The 20,471-nt window shown below is 37.8% G+C and overlaps 1 protein-coding gene across 3 annotated transcripts in view; it reads right to left on the bottom strand.

Annotated features, from left to right (window-relative positions):
- Positions 1-20,471, bottom strand: part of bbs9 (Bardet-Biedl syndrome 9) — a 430,031-nt gene that overhangs the window by 261,165 nt on the left and 148,395 nt on the right. For all 3 annotated transcript variants that reach the window (XR_010537394.2, XM_073811698.1, XM_065274291.2), the window contains one exon: positions 569-698. Coding sequence is in view for 2 of the 3 variants with exons in the window: in XM_073811698.1 (XP_073667799.1) it covers positions 569-698 (130 nt within the window). In the remaining variant the exon portion in view is untranslated. The remainder of the gene's footprint in view (positions 1-568; positions 699-20,471) is intronic.

Below are 20,471 nucleotides of genomic sequence, written 5' to 3' on the forward strand. Positions count from 1 at the left end.
TAGTTATAGAAAAAAGGTTGTCAACTAATGTCTTTTGTCATAGTTTCCGTTAACGAAATAACCACTACTCAGAAATAAATGACTGAAGTAGAATACTCAGCATACTTGATCAGGCCTGAAGCTTTGCCTTTGCACATATCAACAGTGATTGCAGTTTTTTGCCAATTGACAAATACATATCAACTAATATGTGAGCAGCATCAACTTGCTCAAGGGAGCACTGCATTAACAATTAACAACAAAAGACATGCCTAATAATATCAACGTAGTAAACAGCATGATACTTATCACAATACAAATATTTTCTTTCTATTATGTACAATATTACACCTGACTGTGTTTTTTACCTTAAGTATAAAACTAAAATTACATCTTACTCTAAGATGTAATGTTATTAAATATAACATACAAAGGGGTATACAAATGAAACAGATTTTTTCTAGAACTGCATGCCTGAAAACACATATACACATCAACAGTACCATTAACTGTAGACAAATGCTCAAACTACTTTCTTTAAACTTTGGAGTCTAAAAAGAAGTCAGAGTAAATAATAAATTGTACTTACTGGAAGTTAACAACACGTATGGCCACAGGGACACAGGGTAGCTGAGCTGCCCACTTTAGCGTCACATTATGGTACACCAGAAGCATGTTGTTATGGTTACCCATTAAAATGTTGGTGGAACACTCAGAAACTGAGAACACAAATCAAAAAGAGGAGAGATAAGCATTGAGGAGGATGTGTGTTCACATGATCTCATGGCATTTGGTTGTGTCTGTGTCTTTGGTAAACCTCTAGTGCAGGGCTATTCAAATCTTACATTGGAGGGTCGGAGCACTGCATAGTTTAGCTCCAACCCTAATCAAACTTGACCACCTGTGATTTTCTAGTGATCATAGAGACCTTGATTAGCTTGCTCAGGTGTGTTTGATCAGGGTTGGAGCTAAACTATGCAGTGCTCCGGCCCTCCAGGGTAAGATTTGAATAGGCCTGCTCTAGTGGATTTACACTTTAATTCAAGTTTTTGTCATTCATTTGTTGCACACACACCCTAGTCTGCCAACTCCACTTCCAAGTCAAAACAATGCCATAAAGTAAAAACTCAAAAGTTAAACTGAAAAAATGTCACCCAATAAAACGCATATTAATTTATAACTTTTTAAAATGTTTTTTTCTTGATTTTTTGGTGTTATTCTGTCTCTCACTGTTCAAATTAACATCATTATGTATTTGTCACCTTTGTCAGTCACTTTAAACTTAAACAGAATAATGTATCAGAGACAGGGCTAATGTAAATTGTGAATGGATTAGTGATATAATATATTTTAAACAACAGTTCTTTCTGGTTCTCGAATCTGATTGGCTAAGAGCCCTTTCCAGCCGTGCGATATTGTACTGATAATACAACCCCAAATCAGAAAAAGTTGGGACACAGTAAAAATTGTGAGTAAAAAAGGAACTGAATAATTTACTAATCTCAATAACTTATATTTTATTCACAATAGAATATAAATAACATATCAAATGTTGAAAGTGAGACATTTTGAAATGTCATGCCAAATATTGGCTCATTTTGGATTTCATGAGAGCTACACATTGCAAAAAAAGTTGGGACAGGTAGCAATAAGAGGCCAGAAAATTTAAATGTATATATAAGAAACAGCTTAACTCTTTCACCGCCAGCGTTTTTTAAAAAAGTTTCCAGCCAGCGCCAGCGTTTTTCAGGATTTTCACCAAAGTTTAATGCCTTCCAGAAAATGTTCTTCTTTAAATAAATAAACATACAATATACCAAATGAAAGAACAGACCCTCTGCTTTCAAACAAAAAAAAACCGTTTCATCCTACCTTTAGTGGTTCTTTTGCAATCAGCTTTTGAATATGGGTAGGTTTTTGCAAAAACACCATATTTTGAGCAAAAAGCAAAAATAATTCCATATTTGTGACGGACTTTTCATAGAGATCACATTCAGAGCGATCTTTAAAACAGACACGGACATGCAGCAGCTTGCCATAGGGCAATACTTCCGGGTTTAAAAAGTTGCGGAAGGGCGCCACCTGGTGGATAATAGCGGTATTGCGGAAAGACGGAAAATCTCGTCATTGGCGGGGAAGCGTTTTCTCTTAATTGACGAGATATCTCGTCAATGGCGGGGAAAGAGTTAAGGACCAATTTGCAACTTATTAGGTCAATTGGCAACATGATTGGGTATAAAAAAGCCTGTAAGAGTGGCAGTGTCAGAAGTCAAGATGGGCAGAGAATCACCAATTCCCCCAATGCTGTGGCGAAACATAGTTTTCTGAGTTTCTCAGAGAAAAATTGCAAAGAGTTTAAAGTTATCATCATCTACAGTGCATTATATCATCCAAAGATTCAGAGAATCTGGAACAATCTCTGTGCGTAAGGGTCAAGGCCGGAAAACCATACTTGATGCCCGTGATCTTCGGGTCCTTAGACGGCACTGCATCCAGGGCCGCATTAACACTGTAAGGGGCCCCTGGGCTTTACCCTTTTGTGGGGCCCTTCATCCACCCGAATTACAGCCTACATTCACACAATCTTTATAATAACCCTGCTGAAAAAAACAGCATCAAACCAGCATGGACCAGCATGGGAATTATGCTGGTCTATGCTGGTTTAGCTGGTGGTCACCAGCATACCAGCACCAAAACACAACATATGCCGGTCTTGCTGGTATGACCAGCATGGGATGCTGGTGCTAATGCTGGTTTGGTGCTGGTATAGCTGGTGCTAATGCTGGTTTGGTCCTTGTTTAGCTGGTGCTAATGCTGGTGCTGATGCTGGTTTAGCTGGTGTTCACTAGCAAACCAGCACCAAAACACAACATATGCTGGTCTTGCTGGTATGCTGTTTTTTTTAGCTGGGCATTAAGTGCAAGTTGTCAGGCTTTTATTTTGTTGGAATAAATGCAATAACAAAATATTAAAACCATATCAGAATGCCCACAATATACACAAATATCACTGCATAACATACAGTATGCACATAGTCCTAGCTAGGGGTGACCCGAATAGTCTAAGATTCGATGCTTTGACAGGAGAAGCCTGATTCGACTACTGCACAGTCGAATCGTCGCAGATGTGTTATAAAATGAGGATCATTTCATTTTGGCTGTATAAGAGTGCACATTATCTGATTTCACATATAACAGCTTTCTCCCAATATAAAAAATAAACAGCCTATTATGATAATACTAAGTAAATAATATGTGAAAAAGTAGCTTTCAATAAATATTTTTAAAGTCTGTTAATAGCCTAAATCCTGTGACAGGGCTACACGTCCATATCCAGAAACCATTGCAAAGTCTCTTTGTTTCTGCAATTTAAAAGACAAAACAGGCAATTCTATACTTTCGTTATTTTAAAATTTATTTTAATATTTTTTTGTTTTTATTTAATTTATAGATTATTTAGTGTTATCTGATTAAACTATTTGTGGCTTGTGTTTTATTCCCCTGCACATTTAGGCATTTTGCACCCATGTTCTGCACCTTATTGATTCTGACTTCATTTATTTTTTATTTTTTATTAATTATAAAGGTAAATTCTGATCTAATTTAAGTTCTGTAAGTTTTGGATTGCTTTCCGTTGTGTCGATGTTACGCTGCTGCATGCTGTCACATTAAATTAAGCCGAACGCGCTAGGTGTTCTGCGTGATCGTGATCATATTTAGGCGTTCATCAAACTAAACATCAAAAAACAGATTTTTCAACAAGTATAAGTTTTAAAATGTATTTAAAAAGGTTGCTTAACTTGTCAAAAGTTGAGCTACAAAACAGGTAAGCCGTTTTTTTGTTTCGGTGATGACACCGAATATAAATATCTCTACCGAATCTGACAAAATTGTCTCTCTTGTGATTTAATAATATGGTCGGTGTTAACTTTCAAATGATAGAAAAGAGATTCCTGAAACAAATGTTATAAGAAACATCAGATGTTTCAAGTGAATACAGAGATGATCAAAGTGAAAGTAAGCAATCAGATATTTCTGTACAAAAAAATAAAGCATATATAGTGTCTATGAAATGATTAATTTCAGTGTTTTCTTGTTATAAATGAACCGTTTAAGGAACTGTATATAAAGCTTGTTTTTATAATTTACAGTAACAAATTATATGTAATTTCTCGTCTTTTATTTCCTTGCCACGCTAAATCTCAAAATGAAATAAGATCGCTGAACTTAGCCGTGGCTTCCGAGGTAGAATCTAATTTGTTATTTATTAGATTTAGTTATCAAAAATTTTTTGTGTAATATCTTTGTGTGCTGTTCTGTACATCGTGGCTTTAAAATGTTACGAGGAATCATTTAATGAATGTTTACACGTTGTCTTTCATAAAGATAAAAACGCGTCCTCAGTTTCGTCTTTGTTCATCAGAAATGCAATAATGGATATTTCAGACAGAAATTTTTAAAAGCTCACTAATGCAGGGTAGCCTACAGTAAGTGAAAGATTTTCTTGCGCAGGAACTGCATTCACGCACGGACATTCAAAGCAAAGCGATTAAGCATAATTTTAAAGGGAGTATCAACTTTTTATAAAATGCGGTTGTTATTTTTTTTCCGGCATCTCGGGGCCCTTTCCAGCCCGAGGCCCTGGGCTTAAGCCCAGGTAAGCCCATGCATTAATGCGGCCCTGACTGCATCACATACAGGAATGCTACTGTAATGGAAATCATAACATGGGCTTTGGTCAGACGAATCAAAATTTGTTCTGTGGTCAGACGAATCAAAATTTGAAGTTGTTTTTGGAAAACTGGGATGTCATTTCATCCGGACTAAAGAGAACAAGGACATCCCAAGTTGTTATTAGCGCTCATTTGAGAAACCTGAAAACCTTTACTTGTGATCTAGGCTACTGTACAGTATGATTAGGTTCCAGTTTAACGCTGCTGCATGATCTAAGCTTGGAGCTCTGTCGAGTGTTTTATCTAAAACTTCCCTTTTTACTATCTTGTTCCTATCTATTAAATATAACTTATTAGTTCATCTCAGGAATACTCTACCTTGACATTATTGTATAGTATTACTGAGTGAAACAATTTATTACTAGTAACACCCTGCCTTAGTATATAGCCTGCTAGCATCAGCAAACGGTGGCGGCTAACATTAGCATTTCCTTAACGTCTGTTTACTGCGATTCTGCTTTCCGTGCTGATGTAATGGCGGATTCATCCAATGTCTGTTTTTCAGACCTGAGCTCACCAGAGAGGGACACTGTGGAGGAGCTGCTGCCCGGGTATCATAGATCCAGTGTGCTGCGCAGCGGGGCTAACATCACCCTTGCCCCAGACCTCTGCAAGCGAACGAAGCACGCGAGGACGTTGTCTCCCACACAATGCAGCTTCACGGACCATGTTCGGATGAATGGAGACTCCACCGCCCAGCATGAAAATGGTAATACTCCGCTTGTTTTTGTAACCTGATTTCATGTATAGTTTAGCTTCTTCCTTCAGCAAAGAGGGTTTTACATGCTTTAAGTGTAACGAAGTAGTAAGGCTGACTGAGAAGGTTGCAGAACTAGAAGCGCGCATCCAACGTTAGTTGAGGACAGTAACACCACTAATGTAAATGTTACAACCACTGTTACGGATGCACCTGCTGTTAAAGGGACACTTCACCCATTTGCATTAAGCGTTGTATCGTTAGAACCCCAGTCATGTTTTTGAATGGTCGTGCATCATTCTGCTTTCCGTGCTGATGTAATGGCGGATTCATCCAATGTCTGTTTTTCAGACCTGAGCTCACCAGAGTGGGACACTGTGGAGGAGCTGCTGCCCGGGTATCATAGATCCAGTGTGCTGCGCAGCGGGGCTAACATCACCCTTGCCCCAGACCTCTGCAAGCGAACGAAGCACGCGAGGACGTTGTCTCCCACACAATGCAGCTTCACGGACCATGTTCGGATGAATGGAGACTCCACCGCCCAGCATGAAAATGGTAATACTCTGCTTGTTTTTGTAACCTGATTTCATGTATAGCTTTTTCCTTCAGCAAAGAGGGTTTTACATGCTTTAAGTGTAACGAAGTAGTAAGGCTGACTGAGAAGGTTGCAGAACTAGAAGCGCGCATCCAACGTTAGTTGAGGACAGTAACACCACTAATGTAAATGTTACAACCACTGTTACGGATGCACCTGGTGTTAAAGGGACACTTCACCCATTTGCATTAAGCGTTGTATCGTTAGAACCCCAGTCATGTTTTTGAATGGTCGTGCATCATTTCCTCAGTTTCCCCTGAGACAGGAGAAATACAGATTTCAGTATTGCACTTCCTTCTTTCAATGATGTAATAATCATCATTTTGCATCATTAAAAGCAGGAAGTTCAATATCTTTGTTGAGGGAGTGAGACTACAAACACCTCTTTCTCGATCAAATAGGCACTAAATTCAAAATGTATGTTACATTTCGACTACAAACATGACACACTTTCAATAAAGATGAATGTTTCTATGGGTGAAATGCTCCTTTAAGGGTAATGCTCATGGCTCGGTTCCGACATCAGACTCAAGGCGCCTGACTAACTGGGTGACTGTCAGGCAGCATAGTCGTATCCGCCACCCACCCCATGCTCCTGTGATTATATCCAACAGATACTCCCCACTCAGCAACACACCCGCTGAGACGTCTGTTACAAGCTCCCTGCTTATAGGTGACTCTATTCTCAGGAACATGGAATTAGAGGCACCAGCTACCATAGTCGAATGTGTACTGGGAGCCAGAGCGTCTGACATTAGATCCAAACTTAAAGTGCTGGTTAATGCTAAGCGTAAGTTTTCTAAGATTGTTATTCACATTGGCACTAATGACACCAGACTCCGCCAGTCGAAGATCACCAAAGATAATATTAAAGAGGTGTGTCAAATTGCAAAAACAATGTCAGACATTGTTATATGCTCTGGTCCCTTCCCCGCCTACCAGGGTAATGAAACGTATAGTAGATTAGTGTTGCTTCACGGCTGGATGTCAAAGTGGTGCCCATAGCCTAACATAGGGTTTATAGACAATTGGAAGCATTTCTGGAGGAGACCTGACCTGCTAAAGAGAGATGCGTCCTGGGAAGGAAGTGCTATACTCTCTAGAAATCTTAACCGTCCGTCTTTTACCTGCCTCGACATGTCAAGAACACACATATCTCAGCAAATAAAGTTTGTATTACCAGAGTATCAACACATTTCGACTGTGTCTGTTCCTCAAACAAAGAAATATAGAGTGCCGTTTACCTCGTCTCGTACAAATCTTGTTAATATAAATATAGGAAACAATACATCAGCAGATGAAACTCAAACATTAAAATCCGGCCCTTTTTTACATTAGATCACTTACCACCATGTGATTATCATTATAAGAAAAAAACCTCTGTTAAAGGGGATGGGGGTGGTGTAGCTACAATCTACAATAAAATATTTAAAGTAAACCCTAAAAGTAGTTTTAGCGGCCCTGCATATGTCAAAATATGATTTATTACCCCCTTTGACAGGGGGGCCGGCCTATCAATCAAATGGTGTACATGCTGTCTAGTTTTGAGAATCGTATTTCATGGCTTTTAGACAGCGTCTGTCCGGCCTGTGCGTGTTTTACGATGTGTCAATCAACGTGTTGTTTTTTTCCTGTGTGTGTGTTTTTTCTCAAGCGTGTGCTGTCATGTTTATTGCTGTCAATTTTTTTTATTGTTTTAGGCTGTCCAGGTTCTGGACTGACAGTTGTCACGAGCGTCTCTCCCTCTCTCTCCCCCCTCCGTTCTCAAAAGCACTCAGCTCCAGCGCGTATCACAACGGGGTGGCCATTGTAAACAAGTAAAGATTTCTAAAACTCAGTGTTGGTAAAATAAAGAGTAATTCACCCTTACGTTGACAAAAAGTAAAGGTTTATTTTAGATTTAGGGATTTCATGATCCAAGTCTCCGATTAAAACTTTTGATTGTAACATCACAAGGTATTTAATTAAATATTCCGTATACGTGTATAGTTTAAGCAATGCCCTAAGCCATAGCCTACGGCGCCGTCAATACTACAATCTTTAGACTAAAGTCTAAACTAAATAAAATTTTAACCGTTTCACGAGATCCGTGAGTCTTTTCACGAACCCGCACTCTATGTTCACGTGCATTAAAGCTCGCTCACCGGCGGTGACAGAGAATGCGCCGGGTACACGTTCATATATCCCGTTAAGAACCTTTTAAACGATTAAAGACATTTTCATCTCATCTACTGGGTTTTGTTTTTATTTAATGGATACTTAAAACCATGTGTGAATATGTGTATATCATACAACGAATCTTATATTGTCTGCTCTGACAAAAATAAAGTATTATTTTAGATTTTAGGTGAAGTGGCAGCGTGTATTTTATGACAAATACATCTTGATATAAACGTTTGTTTTGTCAAAAGTTTCTTATAGACATTCAAGAATCCAGAGGTGTAAAGAGTAGCTGAAAGCCATACTTGAGTAAAAGTACAAATTCCTTACTGTAAAAATTACTCCACTACAAGTTACAAGTCACCAATTTAAATACGACTTGAGTAAAAGTATTAAAGTAACCCAATTTAAAAGTACTCAAGTATTTTTACTCGTACTGAATGTTGGCTCAAAGATGCACTTGTCCTCAACACAAAGAGACATTGTAGGTCTGGGCAGTGAAAACTAAGAAAGTTTATTTATGAGGTTTTATTTCCTAATATAGAAAAGAAATCAAACACCTCAAAATTTTGACCTGGCAGAACAAACACAGATTAAACATAGTCATAGTCTTTTGACTAAAATTTAATTTAGTTTTAGTCATATTTTTGTCATCTGAATTGATTTAGTTTTAGTCTAATTTTATTCAACTAAATGCCATGAGATTTTAGTCTAGAAATCTACATTAAATTTAATTTAAACCCATTTAATTTTAGTCTAGTGTCATTGTGTACTTGAATGTGCCATGCTGAAAAATATATAGCCTAACTTTGTGATATAAATATATGGTAACACTTTACAATAAGGTTCATTAGTTAACATTAGTTAGCTACATTAGTTAACATGAACTAATAATGAACTGCACTTATACAGCATTTATTCATGTTTGTTAATGTTAATTTCAACAATTACTAATACTTTATTAAATTTTTGTTAACATTAGTTTAATGCACTCTGAACTAACATGAACAAAAAATTTAAGCTTAAATTTGTATTAACTTACATTAACAAAGATGAATAATAATGTAACAAATGTATTGCTCATGGTTTGTTCAAGTTAGTTAATACATTAACTACTGTTAACTAATGAACCTTATTGTAAAGTGTTACCAAATATTCTTATATAGGCCTATCCTAAAAAAGATATAATTTTAATATTTAAAAAATTCCAGTAAACTAAAATTACACTAACAGAAATATGATAATGCATATTAAAAACGTTAGTTGTTCATTTGAAAGATTAATTGTAAACACATGTAGTACGCATGGGTGTCGGAAGCAAATGAAAAGTGGGTGGGTCCCCACAAACCCCCCCCCCCCCCCCGAAAAATACATTTACTGCAATAGATGACATTTTCATGTTTCCTTTTAATTAGCCGCCCGGAACATTTGCGTTTATTAAATTAAAGACAGTAGCCTATTACGGTCGAAATTCTGGTAATAGCCCTTTAAATATTTTGCAAATAATGACAGATGTCATGTTTCATTTATCTTTCTCTGTGTCATTTTTTTTCTCTACTCTGCTGACAGTAGGCTACAATGTTTATTTTTTATTTTGAGGAAATAAAAGGTAAGAAAAACGAATGAAGGTAAACTGATACAACTTTTGTATACCTTTTTTATTTGTTATACTCAATCTCTCTTTCTCTTTCTTAGAGAAATATAAATGTGAGATTCTGGAAATGAGATCACTTTATTTTATGGTATCCGTCGGGAAACAATGCTGTCATAAGAGTTTGAGCATGTGTACTTCTAAAACACAATCGATTAAACAGAGGTATGACTTTATGAATTATCTGCAAATGTACCTCGCAAATAATAACAATACGTGAAGACGTTCATATCGCAAATGAAAAGTAATTGGCTTCTGTAAAAAAAACTTGAAAATTATCCAGCGATCGTGCCATAATCAAAATAAACTATTTTACAGCAGTAATAATATTTTAACGATTAGCCTACACTTTTAACGTTTGAAAGGAACCACATTTAGTGCTCTGTTAATTATCATTAAAAGCAAAACGGGAGTCTCTGTGCCTCCGCGACAGACGCAATTCTTCTGGCATCTCTCCTCATCATCTCCTCCTTTTTTCTTCTGTGTCTTGAACTTGGGGCTCGAGTCCGACTTAAGGTTCGAGCTGCGGTTGCTTTAAGAACACCAAGCTAAGTTCGTTTACCGTTAATTATTAAGACTAAATGGGCAGGCAAACTCGTGAAACAATGAAAGTAAAATAATCCGCTATAATATGGTTTTACACGTCTATAGAAAATATACTATAAATAAAGCAGTTATTAATTTTCCTAATGCATGGTTGTTTGACATTTACTTCTGTTTAAAACGTTATACACTTGGCAAATGAGGTTTTTCAGCACTATGTTCGAACAGCAACTCAGCGTCCACTCACCCCTGCGAATTATGTTTAAAAGCTGAAACGGGTCCGCTGTGTAAAAAAAAGCAAAAGTTAGCGATCCCTGCTCTAGTGGAATGGATTTGGACTAAAAGCGCTTTGATAAGTGAACAGACAAATGCGCTAAATTAGAGAAAAAGTGGGTGGGTCCATTATCATTGGTCTTAAAAAGTGGGTGGGTCCTGTCCCACCCACGTATAATGGTTCCGACGCCCATGGTAGTACGTAACACCACTACGTACATTAAGTGCACTACATTTCTTTCGTCATCTTTACAGTAAATACATTACAGCATACTTGATTAAATGTGAGGACAGTGAAATTGTACACTTATTATCAATCTTATAATGTACTTAAGTTACTCGGGCAATCAGTACAGGACCTCGCTGGTTTATTTTGGCTTATATAGTAAGTTATATCAAGTTATGTACCAGCTCGGGTTAGCTGATAAAGTAGCATCAGAGTATATAAACATTTGTGCTTGCCTTTGAGTTGCGGGATGACCCTCCTGCAATCGCGCATCACTTTTGTTTTGATTGTAGCATCACATGTTTAACAAAGGGTCCCTTGACTGAAGCAAATGTGATATGCATACATATGTTTGCTCTTTATTTCTTCTCTCAGACCAGACGCGAACTTTTCTCTACAGTTTATGACATACGCAGCACACAGATGTCCCGCTACGGTGGCTCAACGCAAGCCATTCAGCGTTTGACATCAAAGTACCGCGAGACCAGACTTCTCCATATGCATTTGATTCGCTCTCGCAGTACTTTGATTTCATACGATTGCTCTGCGCATGCCAAATGAAGTCCCTCAGTTGTGTGTGTGCGTCTAACCTCGCGACCACAGATTCTATCCATCATCACCCTCTGACACTTTCGTCTCGTTTTTATTTGACGAATAAACAATGTAGCGAGCAACGTTAAGTGTCATTTCAAATGTAGTGGAGTAAAGAGTACAAATACCCAATCAAAAATGTAATTGAGTAGAGAGTAAAAGTTGCCTATATTTTTGATACTCAGTACAAGTACAAAGTAACCCAAAAAATACTTAAGTACAGTAACGAAGTACATTTACTCGAGTACTTTACACCTCTGCAAGAATCAAATATTTTACATGTATCTGGTTAAACCTAAATCTGATATTATCTATTGAACTATTTTTCTGATCAGTCTCAAACTTACAGAAGCTTGTGCCGGGTGCACGTTCATATATCCCGTTAATAAACTTTTAAATGTTTTGAAAGTGAAAGTGAAGTGAGTATTTGCCAATGTATGGTAACCCATACTTGGAATGTGACCTCTGCATTTAACCCATCCAGTGAATAGTGAACACACGCACTGCAAGTCGTGAACACACAAACACCCGGAGCAGTGGGCAGCTATCCCTGCAGCGCCCGGGGAGCAATTAGGGTTAAGGTGCCTTGCTCAAGGGCACCACAGTCGCAACCCGCCGGTCGTGAGCCTCGAACCGGCAACACTTGGGTTACAAGCCCGACACTCTAACCACTAGGCTACAACTGCCTTTATAGTCCAGGCAAACTAACTCATTTTGGAGCAAAAAATAGAAGTAATTGTAAAAGAATTTTTTTCAGCATAGATCATTTCTATGAGGTGTCCAGAACAACATACTAAAAGTCCTAAGAAATCCTAGTTGAGGAAATATGTTAATTTCTCATCAATCCGAAATGTGTGCCAATAAGGCCAGACTACAATACACCCCAATGGGGCTATTTTTTTCCTTTACTCCTATCAAAATGAAACTTTACACAATGAAAGTACCCATGAAAAGTAAATTTTTTTGTATTACAAGTTGCTTTGAAAATTAAATTTAATATGCATATGAGCTATACACTAATCGAATATGCCCAAAATACACCCAAAAGTAACTTTTTGGTATTACAAGTTTCTTTTGAAATGAATTTGAATATCCACATGAGCTTTACACTTATTTAATATGTCCTAATTTGCATAGGCAGAAACATCATTCATATGTTTGATAAATATATCAGCCCAATGTTCATCCAATCATCCTGCTGCTTTTAGACTGGCCTCTAACCTGAAAACTGCCTGGCTTGGTAAGTCCTGCCAGCTGTATAACCCCCACCGGTATAATCTTCAGGGTCACGGAGTAACACAAGCCTGAACAGAAGGGGAGAGTTGTGTTTTTTGTGTGTGTTTTTGTTATTACATTTTTTTATGTTTTTTATCCAGCCTGGATCCTCAACCCCTTCTCTGTGGCTTTTGGTTCGGGCACCCCCATATCATTTCCTGGTTTGTTCTTTACTTGGTTCTTCCACTCTGGGTTATATTCATCTGATAAAATTGCCTCACTAAAGCAATCTGAATTGCAGCACTAGCAAAATCTGTACAATTTAAATGCATGTTAAGCTAAAAAATAGATCAATACAGTAAATTTATTAACAAAACACAAGAAAGACTGATTCCTTTTTTCTTAAGGTCACTAGTATAACAGCATAAATGTACCTGAGGTTTCCTTGCAGCATTGATATGGGTAAAAAAAATTGCATTACAAAATACATTCATTACAATGCAGTGCAATTGGCCATTTATTTTGTTGGGGCACTATTATGAGTCAGTGCTGAAACAATTTATATAAAATCCTCTTATGTTTCAGAATTTAAATGACATTTTTATTAAGAATGTGTAATTGATTGTTTTCCATACTTACATTTTAATTAGGGAACGAAAACCTATACCATATTATAGATTTTTATTTAAAAGCAACTAAATGATTTCAGACTTTTTCCATTCAAGATGACACATCGAGCTCTTCAAACAATCCAACCACAATCATTTTGAGGCTGTAATTCTACATCTCGTCTATTTGGCATAGGAAAGGGATGGCACTGAAAAAAGTAAAGAATGACACGAGCTTTCTCAAACAAGCTAAGGTGTTTAGCCAGTCACAGGAAAATGTGGGAAAAGGCATCATCATTGCAGGTGAAAAAGCTCTAGTATCACTGTATGGGGGCAAAAGGATGAATCACTGGACATGCTGAGATAACAGGCAATTCTTTATTAAAGTAACTCAGAACTCATCTCCAGTGGAAGCTCAATCTCTTCCTCCAACGTCAGCAGCTGCAAAGTTCCATAGTCGTTGGGTCTTTTACCAAATGATGAAGTGGAAAGGGGGAAGTGAACCTATGGACCCAAAACCTTGGGGGTGCCATGTTTTGGATGGGAGATTAATGCCAATAATGACTGATCAGCCAAGCAGCGTAACGAGCCAACACCATGTCAATTTTTTCCCAGGCTGGGAGGACCAGCTTAAACCAGCTACTGCCACCTTAAATCAGCAAAAACCAGTTACCAGCTTATGCTGGTCTTAGCCGAATTTTTGTTAATCACTGCTGTGACTAAACCAATACGCATAGGTCTAAAAGGTACCAAATTGTGAAAAGCGCTATATAAATAAAATTGAATCGAAAAAAATTAAATACATAAATAAGATGCTCACTTACATTTTAGGCTATAGCGTTACATTATAACCACATTATACTTTATAGCGGCATTTTCCGGGCTTCAGATCTGGATGGCATGATGCACACAGCAGCTCTAAACTTCAGCTCAATCATTACATTTGCAGAAAGATTGATCCATACCATTTAAAATCATGTTTACTTACTGCTGCACTTTTGGAGTTGATAGTTACGTCCACTGTAGTTGCAAGAAAGACTGCAGCACAAAGAGATGCACATGCAAAAAACATGGACCCCCTTGCACTAACATTTGTGGAAAATGTTGTGGTAATAGCTGTACAAACTCACAGTTGCCTGATTTATCAGATGAATATGACCCAGAGGGGAAGAACTAAGCAAAGAACAAACCAGGAACTGATATAGGAGGTGCCAGAACCATGAGCCACAGAGAAGGGGTCGAGGATCCAGGCTGGATTTAAAAAAAGATGTAAAAACAAAATCACCAAAAAACAAAAACACGAAAAAGGCCTCCCCTTCTGTTGCTACCTTGTTGTGGTGGGGAGGCTTGTGTTCCTCCGTGACCCTGAAGATTATACCGGTGGGGGTAATACAGCTGGCAGGAACTACCAAGCCAGGCAGTTTTCAGGTTAGAGGCCAGTCTAAAAGCAGCAGGATGATTGGATGAACATTGGGCCGATATATTTATCATATGAATGATGTTTCTGCCTATGCAAATTAGGACATATTAAATAAGTGTAAAGCTCATGTGGATATTCAAATTCATTTCAAAAGAAACTTGTAATACCAAAAAGTTACTTTTGGGTGTATTTTGGGCATATTCGATTAGTGTATAGCTCATTTGCATATTAAATTTAATTTTCAAAGCAACTTGTAATACAAAAAAATTTACTTTTCATGGGTACTTTCATTGTGTAAAGTTTCATTTTGATAGGAGTAAAGGAAAAAAATAGCCCCATTGGGTTGTACTGTAGTATGGCCTTATTGACACACATTTCGGATTGATGAGAAATTAACATATTTCCTCAACTAGGATTTCTTAGGACTTTTAGTATGTTGTTCTGGACACCTCATAGAAATGATCTATGGTGAAAAAAATTATTTTACAATTAGTCTGTCGTAAAACGCTATTTTGCCTGGACTATTAAGACGTTTTCATCCCATCTTCAGGGTTTGTTTTTATTATTGGCTTCTTAAAACCATGTGTGAATATGTGTATATTATACAACAAATCTTATATTGTCTGCTCTGACAAAAATAAAGTATTATTTTAGATTTTAGGTGAAGTGGCAGCGTGTATTTTATGACAAATACAGCTTGATATAAACATTTGTTTTGTTAAGAGCCTTCTTTAAAGTCACGCAAAGAATCAAATATTTTAGTTGTATCTGGTTAAACTTAAATATGCTATTATCTATTTAATATAAGCTATTTTTCTGATCAGGTCAGCATTCAGAAGCTGCTCTGTGAGCGTCTGTGTGTGTGAGATAATTCACAGCAGGGGCGGATTGTAAACTAGTTAATCTTTTAAAACCGTGTTGGTAAAATGTAATATGGTCCACTCTGACAAAAAGTAAAAGGTTTATTTTAGATTTTAGGTAGAGCACCAACGCCTATTTTATGGCAAACACTATGCCTGGCAAACTCGATTCCTTTTAAGGATCGGGGTTATTGTGAGTCACTCACTAAAGTGATCCGGGTTGTTTGAGTCACTTGAGTCCATATTGCTAAATTGCCAAGGAAACTCAGTACAGACCCACTTGTAACCGGCTGATACACGCGACTCGAGATTCTCAGAGCCGGAAACATTGCAGACTCGCAGACCATGGACATGAGATTCGCTCTACAGATCCACTAACCGGCTGATTCGCGTGGATCAGCCAGAGCCGGTTAGTGGATCTATAGAGCGACTGAAGTCTCTTCAAAAGCAAATCCACAACAAAAGCCTTTCACTTCTGAAACATGCTTATAGGTTTTAGGTTTGGTGTGTATGGTCGACCATTTAAAAAATAAGCCTAATAACAATAGCATAATAATATAGAGAAAATATAGAAAAAAACTGTGTCCTGCTTATGTAGCCCCCAGAGCCGGAGAGATAGTTCGCGCAGATCACCAGGTTACGGATCAGCCGGCGGATCAGCTGGTTACGGATCAGCCGGTTACGAGTTGAGAGATTCTCGAGTCAGAGCAGATTCGCATTAGCCTGGTATAACCAGACTCTCGTACATTCATTTCATTTGTACAGAGAGTCTGGCCACGCTCCATTGCAAAGCATTACTTCCGTTAAGGAGGGTCCATTGTTGAAGTTTAAAACTATTGGATATGCCCAGAGTCACTCAGGATCTGCCAAAGCCAATCGCTAACATGTGGTTGTGACGTATATCATGCACCGAAACCGTCCGGAAACAACAAGTCAGAATAATCAGACAAACAAAAGTTAGCAAACCTGGTTCTTTTGCAGATCCTGAGTGACTCTGGGCATATCCAATAGCTTTAACTTCTGTAGTTATTCGGCAGTTTTGCAACAACGGACCGAATAGCTTTTCTCACGTCTTTCTCCGCTGCCATTACTGAACTACAACTCAAACTGACGCACAACCTCAATGTCATCGTTCTTAGCCACCCCCATCTGTTCGCTGATTGGTCCTGCAGATTTTTGCAGGAGAAAACGAAACTCTATAGAGCCATCCCAGACGTACTGCTGAAGCGAAATGAAAAATAAGCGGAAGCACGTAGGAGGGCGGAGCCAGGCTAGATTCGCATGTTCTCTCGAGTCCGCATTGTTTCCGGCTCTGAGTGAGAATCTCGGGTCAGTTTGCGGCTCGCGCGGATCCACAGGTCTCTCGAGTTTGCAATGTTTCCGGCTCTGAGTGAGAATCTCGGGTCAGTTTGCGGCTCGCGCGGATCCACAGGTCTCTCGAGTTTGCAATGTTTCCGGCTCTGAGTGAGAATCTCGGGTCAATTCGCGGCTCGCGGGGATCCGCAGGTCTTTAGAGTTTGCAATGTTTCAGGCTCTGAGTGAGAATCTCATATCAGCCGGTTACGAGTGGATCTGTAGTGCGAGCAAAGTCTCATCAATAATGTTGGAAGAGGTTTGTGTGTGTGGTGGCGCTGTTTATGGTTTTACATTGAATTGTAGTAGGACTAATTGATCCGGGTTAATGACACTAGAGACTCGCGACTCATGAGTTAATTTAAAGATCCGGGTTAAAGATCCGAGTGAGTCACGACTCAAACAGGTCTAGCAAACACTGCAGGATCTAAAAGTGTGTAACATCACAAATTTATTTAATGAAATATTCAGTACGTGTATATTTAAGCAATGAATTGTACCAAAACCATTGGAGGTCGACAATTCTTTAGACTAAAGTATGTTTATTTTAAACTAAATAAATGTTAAATCTTTTCATGCACAGTATTCTTTTCACACCATTAAAGTTCGGGCTCCGGCGGTTACAATAGAGAACATACGCGGATGCGTGCACATATCTGTCGTTTTAAGAGAAACATTATATCTCATTTCTGGTTTTTTAATTAATGTCACCTTAAACCCAACTGTGAATATGTGTTTATTACACAATAAATGTAATTCTATGCGCTCTGACTATATAAATGTTTATTTTAGGTGTATCATTATGTCACCCTCACAAGGTGATGATTAAAACACATTATTGCATAGAGCAATAAGCACATGTACTCACATATCTATATCTAAACAAACTTTTTAAAGTTTAAGACATTTTGACCCCATTTTCTGGTTTATATCCATTGCGGATCCTAACCTCCAAGTGTGTATTATACAACAATTGCAATTCTGTCCGCATTTTAGTTTAGAACGCCTCTGATTTAAACATGTCGGGTTTTTAAGATGAAGCGCCTGTGTGTGTTTTATGACAAATGGTATTCGATCTAAACGCATGCTTTGTAACATCAAAAGGTTTCTTTATAGGCAATCCAGAATTAAACATTTAGATGTGAATGAGTACGTTTATACAGTATCTAATGTCACATGAACCGCATCGCGTCGCGCTCGTGTCTGTGTGTGCGCTCCTGTCTGTTTATGTATGTACGTGTTTATGCGCTCGTGTCTTTGGGGTGTGTGTGTGAGAGGCTGAGAGTGTGTGTGTGTGTGTGTGTGTGTGTGCGTTTGTGTGCGTGTGTGCAATGTGTCTCTAATTGTTACTAAAGCCTTGATGTTAAGCCTGTACCCCATTGACAAAAAGTAAAGGTTTTTTTTTTTAGATTTTAGGCTTCATTACACATATATTGATTAAATAATGTTATCCCTTATTTTCGATTTAAAGAAACTTAAAAGGTTTAAGACATTTTATCTTACATTTTGTTTTTGTTTTTTAATTAATGTAGCCTTAAACCCATCTGTTATCCATTTAGGGAACAATAAAATGTTTGCAAATATTATTTATCAAAGTTGACAATGTTATAATCCAGGTTGTCACTAATGTGACAACAAACATTTCTTTAAAGACAAAACATTTAACAAATTTGACATGACTCACAGAGACACACTAGGCTTTTTTGTGTGGTTTTGTTAAACATGGTTGTGTGCTACCATTAAACTATCTATATCAGCAACAACAGATAGGACATGGCTCTACATAACATTTAAAATCATGTACATACATTAAATAGGTAAACCTTAATTTTTATTAAAAAATAAAAATATACTATTCGGGGGTCTATACCTGATATTAGGTTATGTTAGGTTTAAGATGAATCAGGGTCTATAGCTTTACGACTTACAGCACAAAACCCCCAGAGGATATAGTGGTGTGTGTGTGGTTTCATAGTTATCACGTGGTAGGTGACCAAACGACCAACGCCACAGGGGTTGTGAAGCGGGACGGGGGCCTGGACAGATGATAAGCTCATCGATTGAACACAGGAACTTTTTACCAAACACTTACTCCGGATTAACACAACACAGAACAATTTTTGCACGATCCTTTTGCTGCTGCGAAGGTGTCCGAATTCACAAACAAACTATCAAACGCTGTGCGGCAGAAACTGTGGACACGATCCATTTGTTTCTGCAAAGGTGATTGAACTCAGAAACAGACAAGCAAGCACAGTGCAAAAGTTCTCTATGATGCTACGGATTCTTAAAAAAGATGACACAAAGATCATTCGAACGACTTCGCAATGGCCGGATAGGGGATAGGGTATGACCAATCTACTATGTACTGTGATATACAAAGATGCCAATGTGTGCCTGCCTCCAAATTATTGCAAAGCTAATGCTGAGCGTGTAACCAGACTCAAGGAAAAAACAGATGGTGTGAAAAGTATAGATGACTCTCTCAATAACATGGTTCATCTGAACCAGTTCAGGCCCAAGTTCAGGCCCAAGAGGAACCCTGTGATTAGAAAGGCCCTAGAGATATTTTATGAATGTGACGAGGTCGAGTTTTACATTGTCAACATCATACTCATGTCGGCATTTGTAATTGATGTATGCGTTGATATGCTTGTAAAGAAACGAGAAATTAATGTATGTGAAATCACAGAAAACACCATAGATTTCATGTTTGAAAAGGGTCTTGGTTCATGCATGCACTTTCTATGGTATCTAGACAATATCATAATGTTTAATAAGGATGATGATTAAAAAACAATCGTGTGAGCCAGTGGCATATCTTACGCAAGTTTTTATAGCTGTTTTTTAGTTTTCCAAAAGTTTTAATCTGTTTATTTTTTACTCACCATTATGATTGGCAATCCATATCCGTCAACAATTGTATACTTTAACAAAAACTACGTTCTAGTAGTTTCAATTTATTGTCACTGTGGTTTTTCTGCATTGAATTTGTTTACTGCTTATGTTTCTTGTATGTTTTAGTGTACCGATTTAATAAAAACAAAAAATATACATGGATTCTTTGTCTTAATGTCTGTGTTGTTACCATTAGATACAGTCATTAGAACATTTAGACATCTTGTTCAGACAATGTGTGACATTGCTCATTCTTCATATGTTTTTGCGACTCCGCACAGAGAAACGTGAAACATTAATAGAAATTACATGTGTCTACTTCACATGTCTTTCAGAGGCGTAAAAATAAAGTCAACAGTGTAAGTATGGAAAGCTAAAACAGCACAGGCACGATCTAATCCTAATTCTGTAATTTTGTTACCTGACGTCTGTCACATAGGCAAAGGTCATCTACTACATGTCTATACGAATCCTGACAGAGTTCTGGTTTCATATACACAACACATCGGTAAACCTAAATACAATTGTCTGCCAAGATCTTAAATTTTCTGACATGATCACAAAAGATAGGGTAATCAACAAACACTACTCACTTTTTAGCTTCCGAAAGTTTTTAGTTTTCAGGTTTCATGTGCACAGCACATTGCGGTTACAGACTCAACTAGTTCAC

The sequence above is a fragment of the Paramisgurnus dabryanus genome, chromosome 13, assembly GCF_030506205.2.
Source record: "Paramisgurnus dabryanus chromosome 13, PD_genome_1.1, whole genome shotgun sequence".
In the NCBI taxonomy this organism is placed as follows: Eukaryota; Metazoa; Chordata; class Actinopteri; order Cypriniformes; family Cobitidae; genus Paramisgurnus; species Paramisgurnus dabryanus.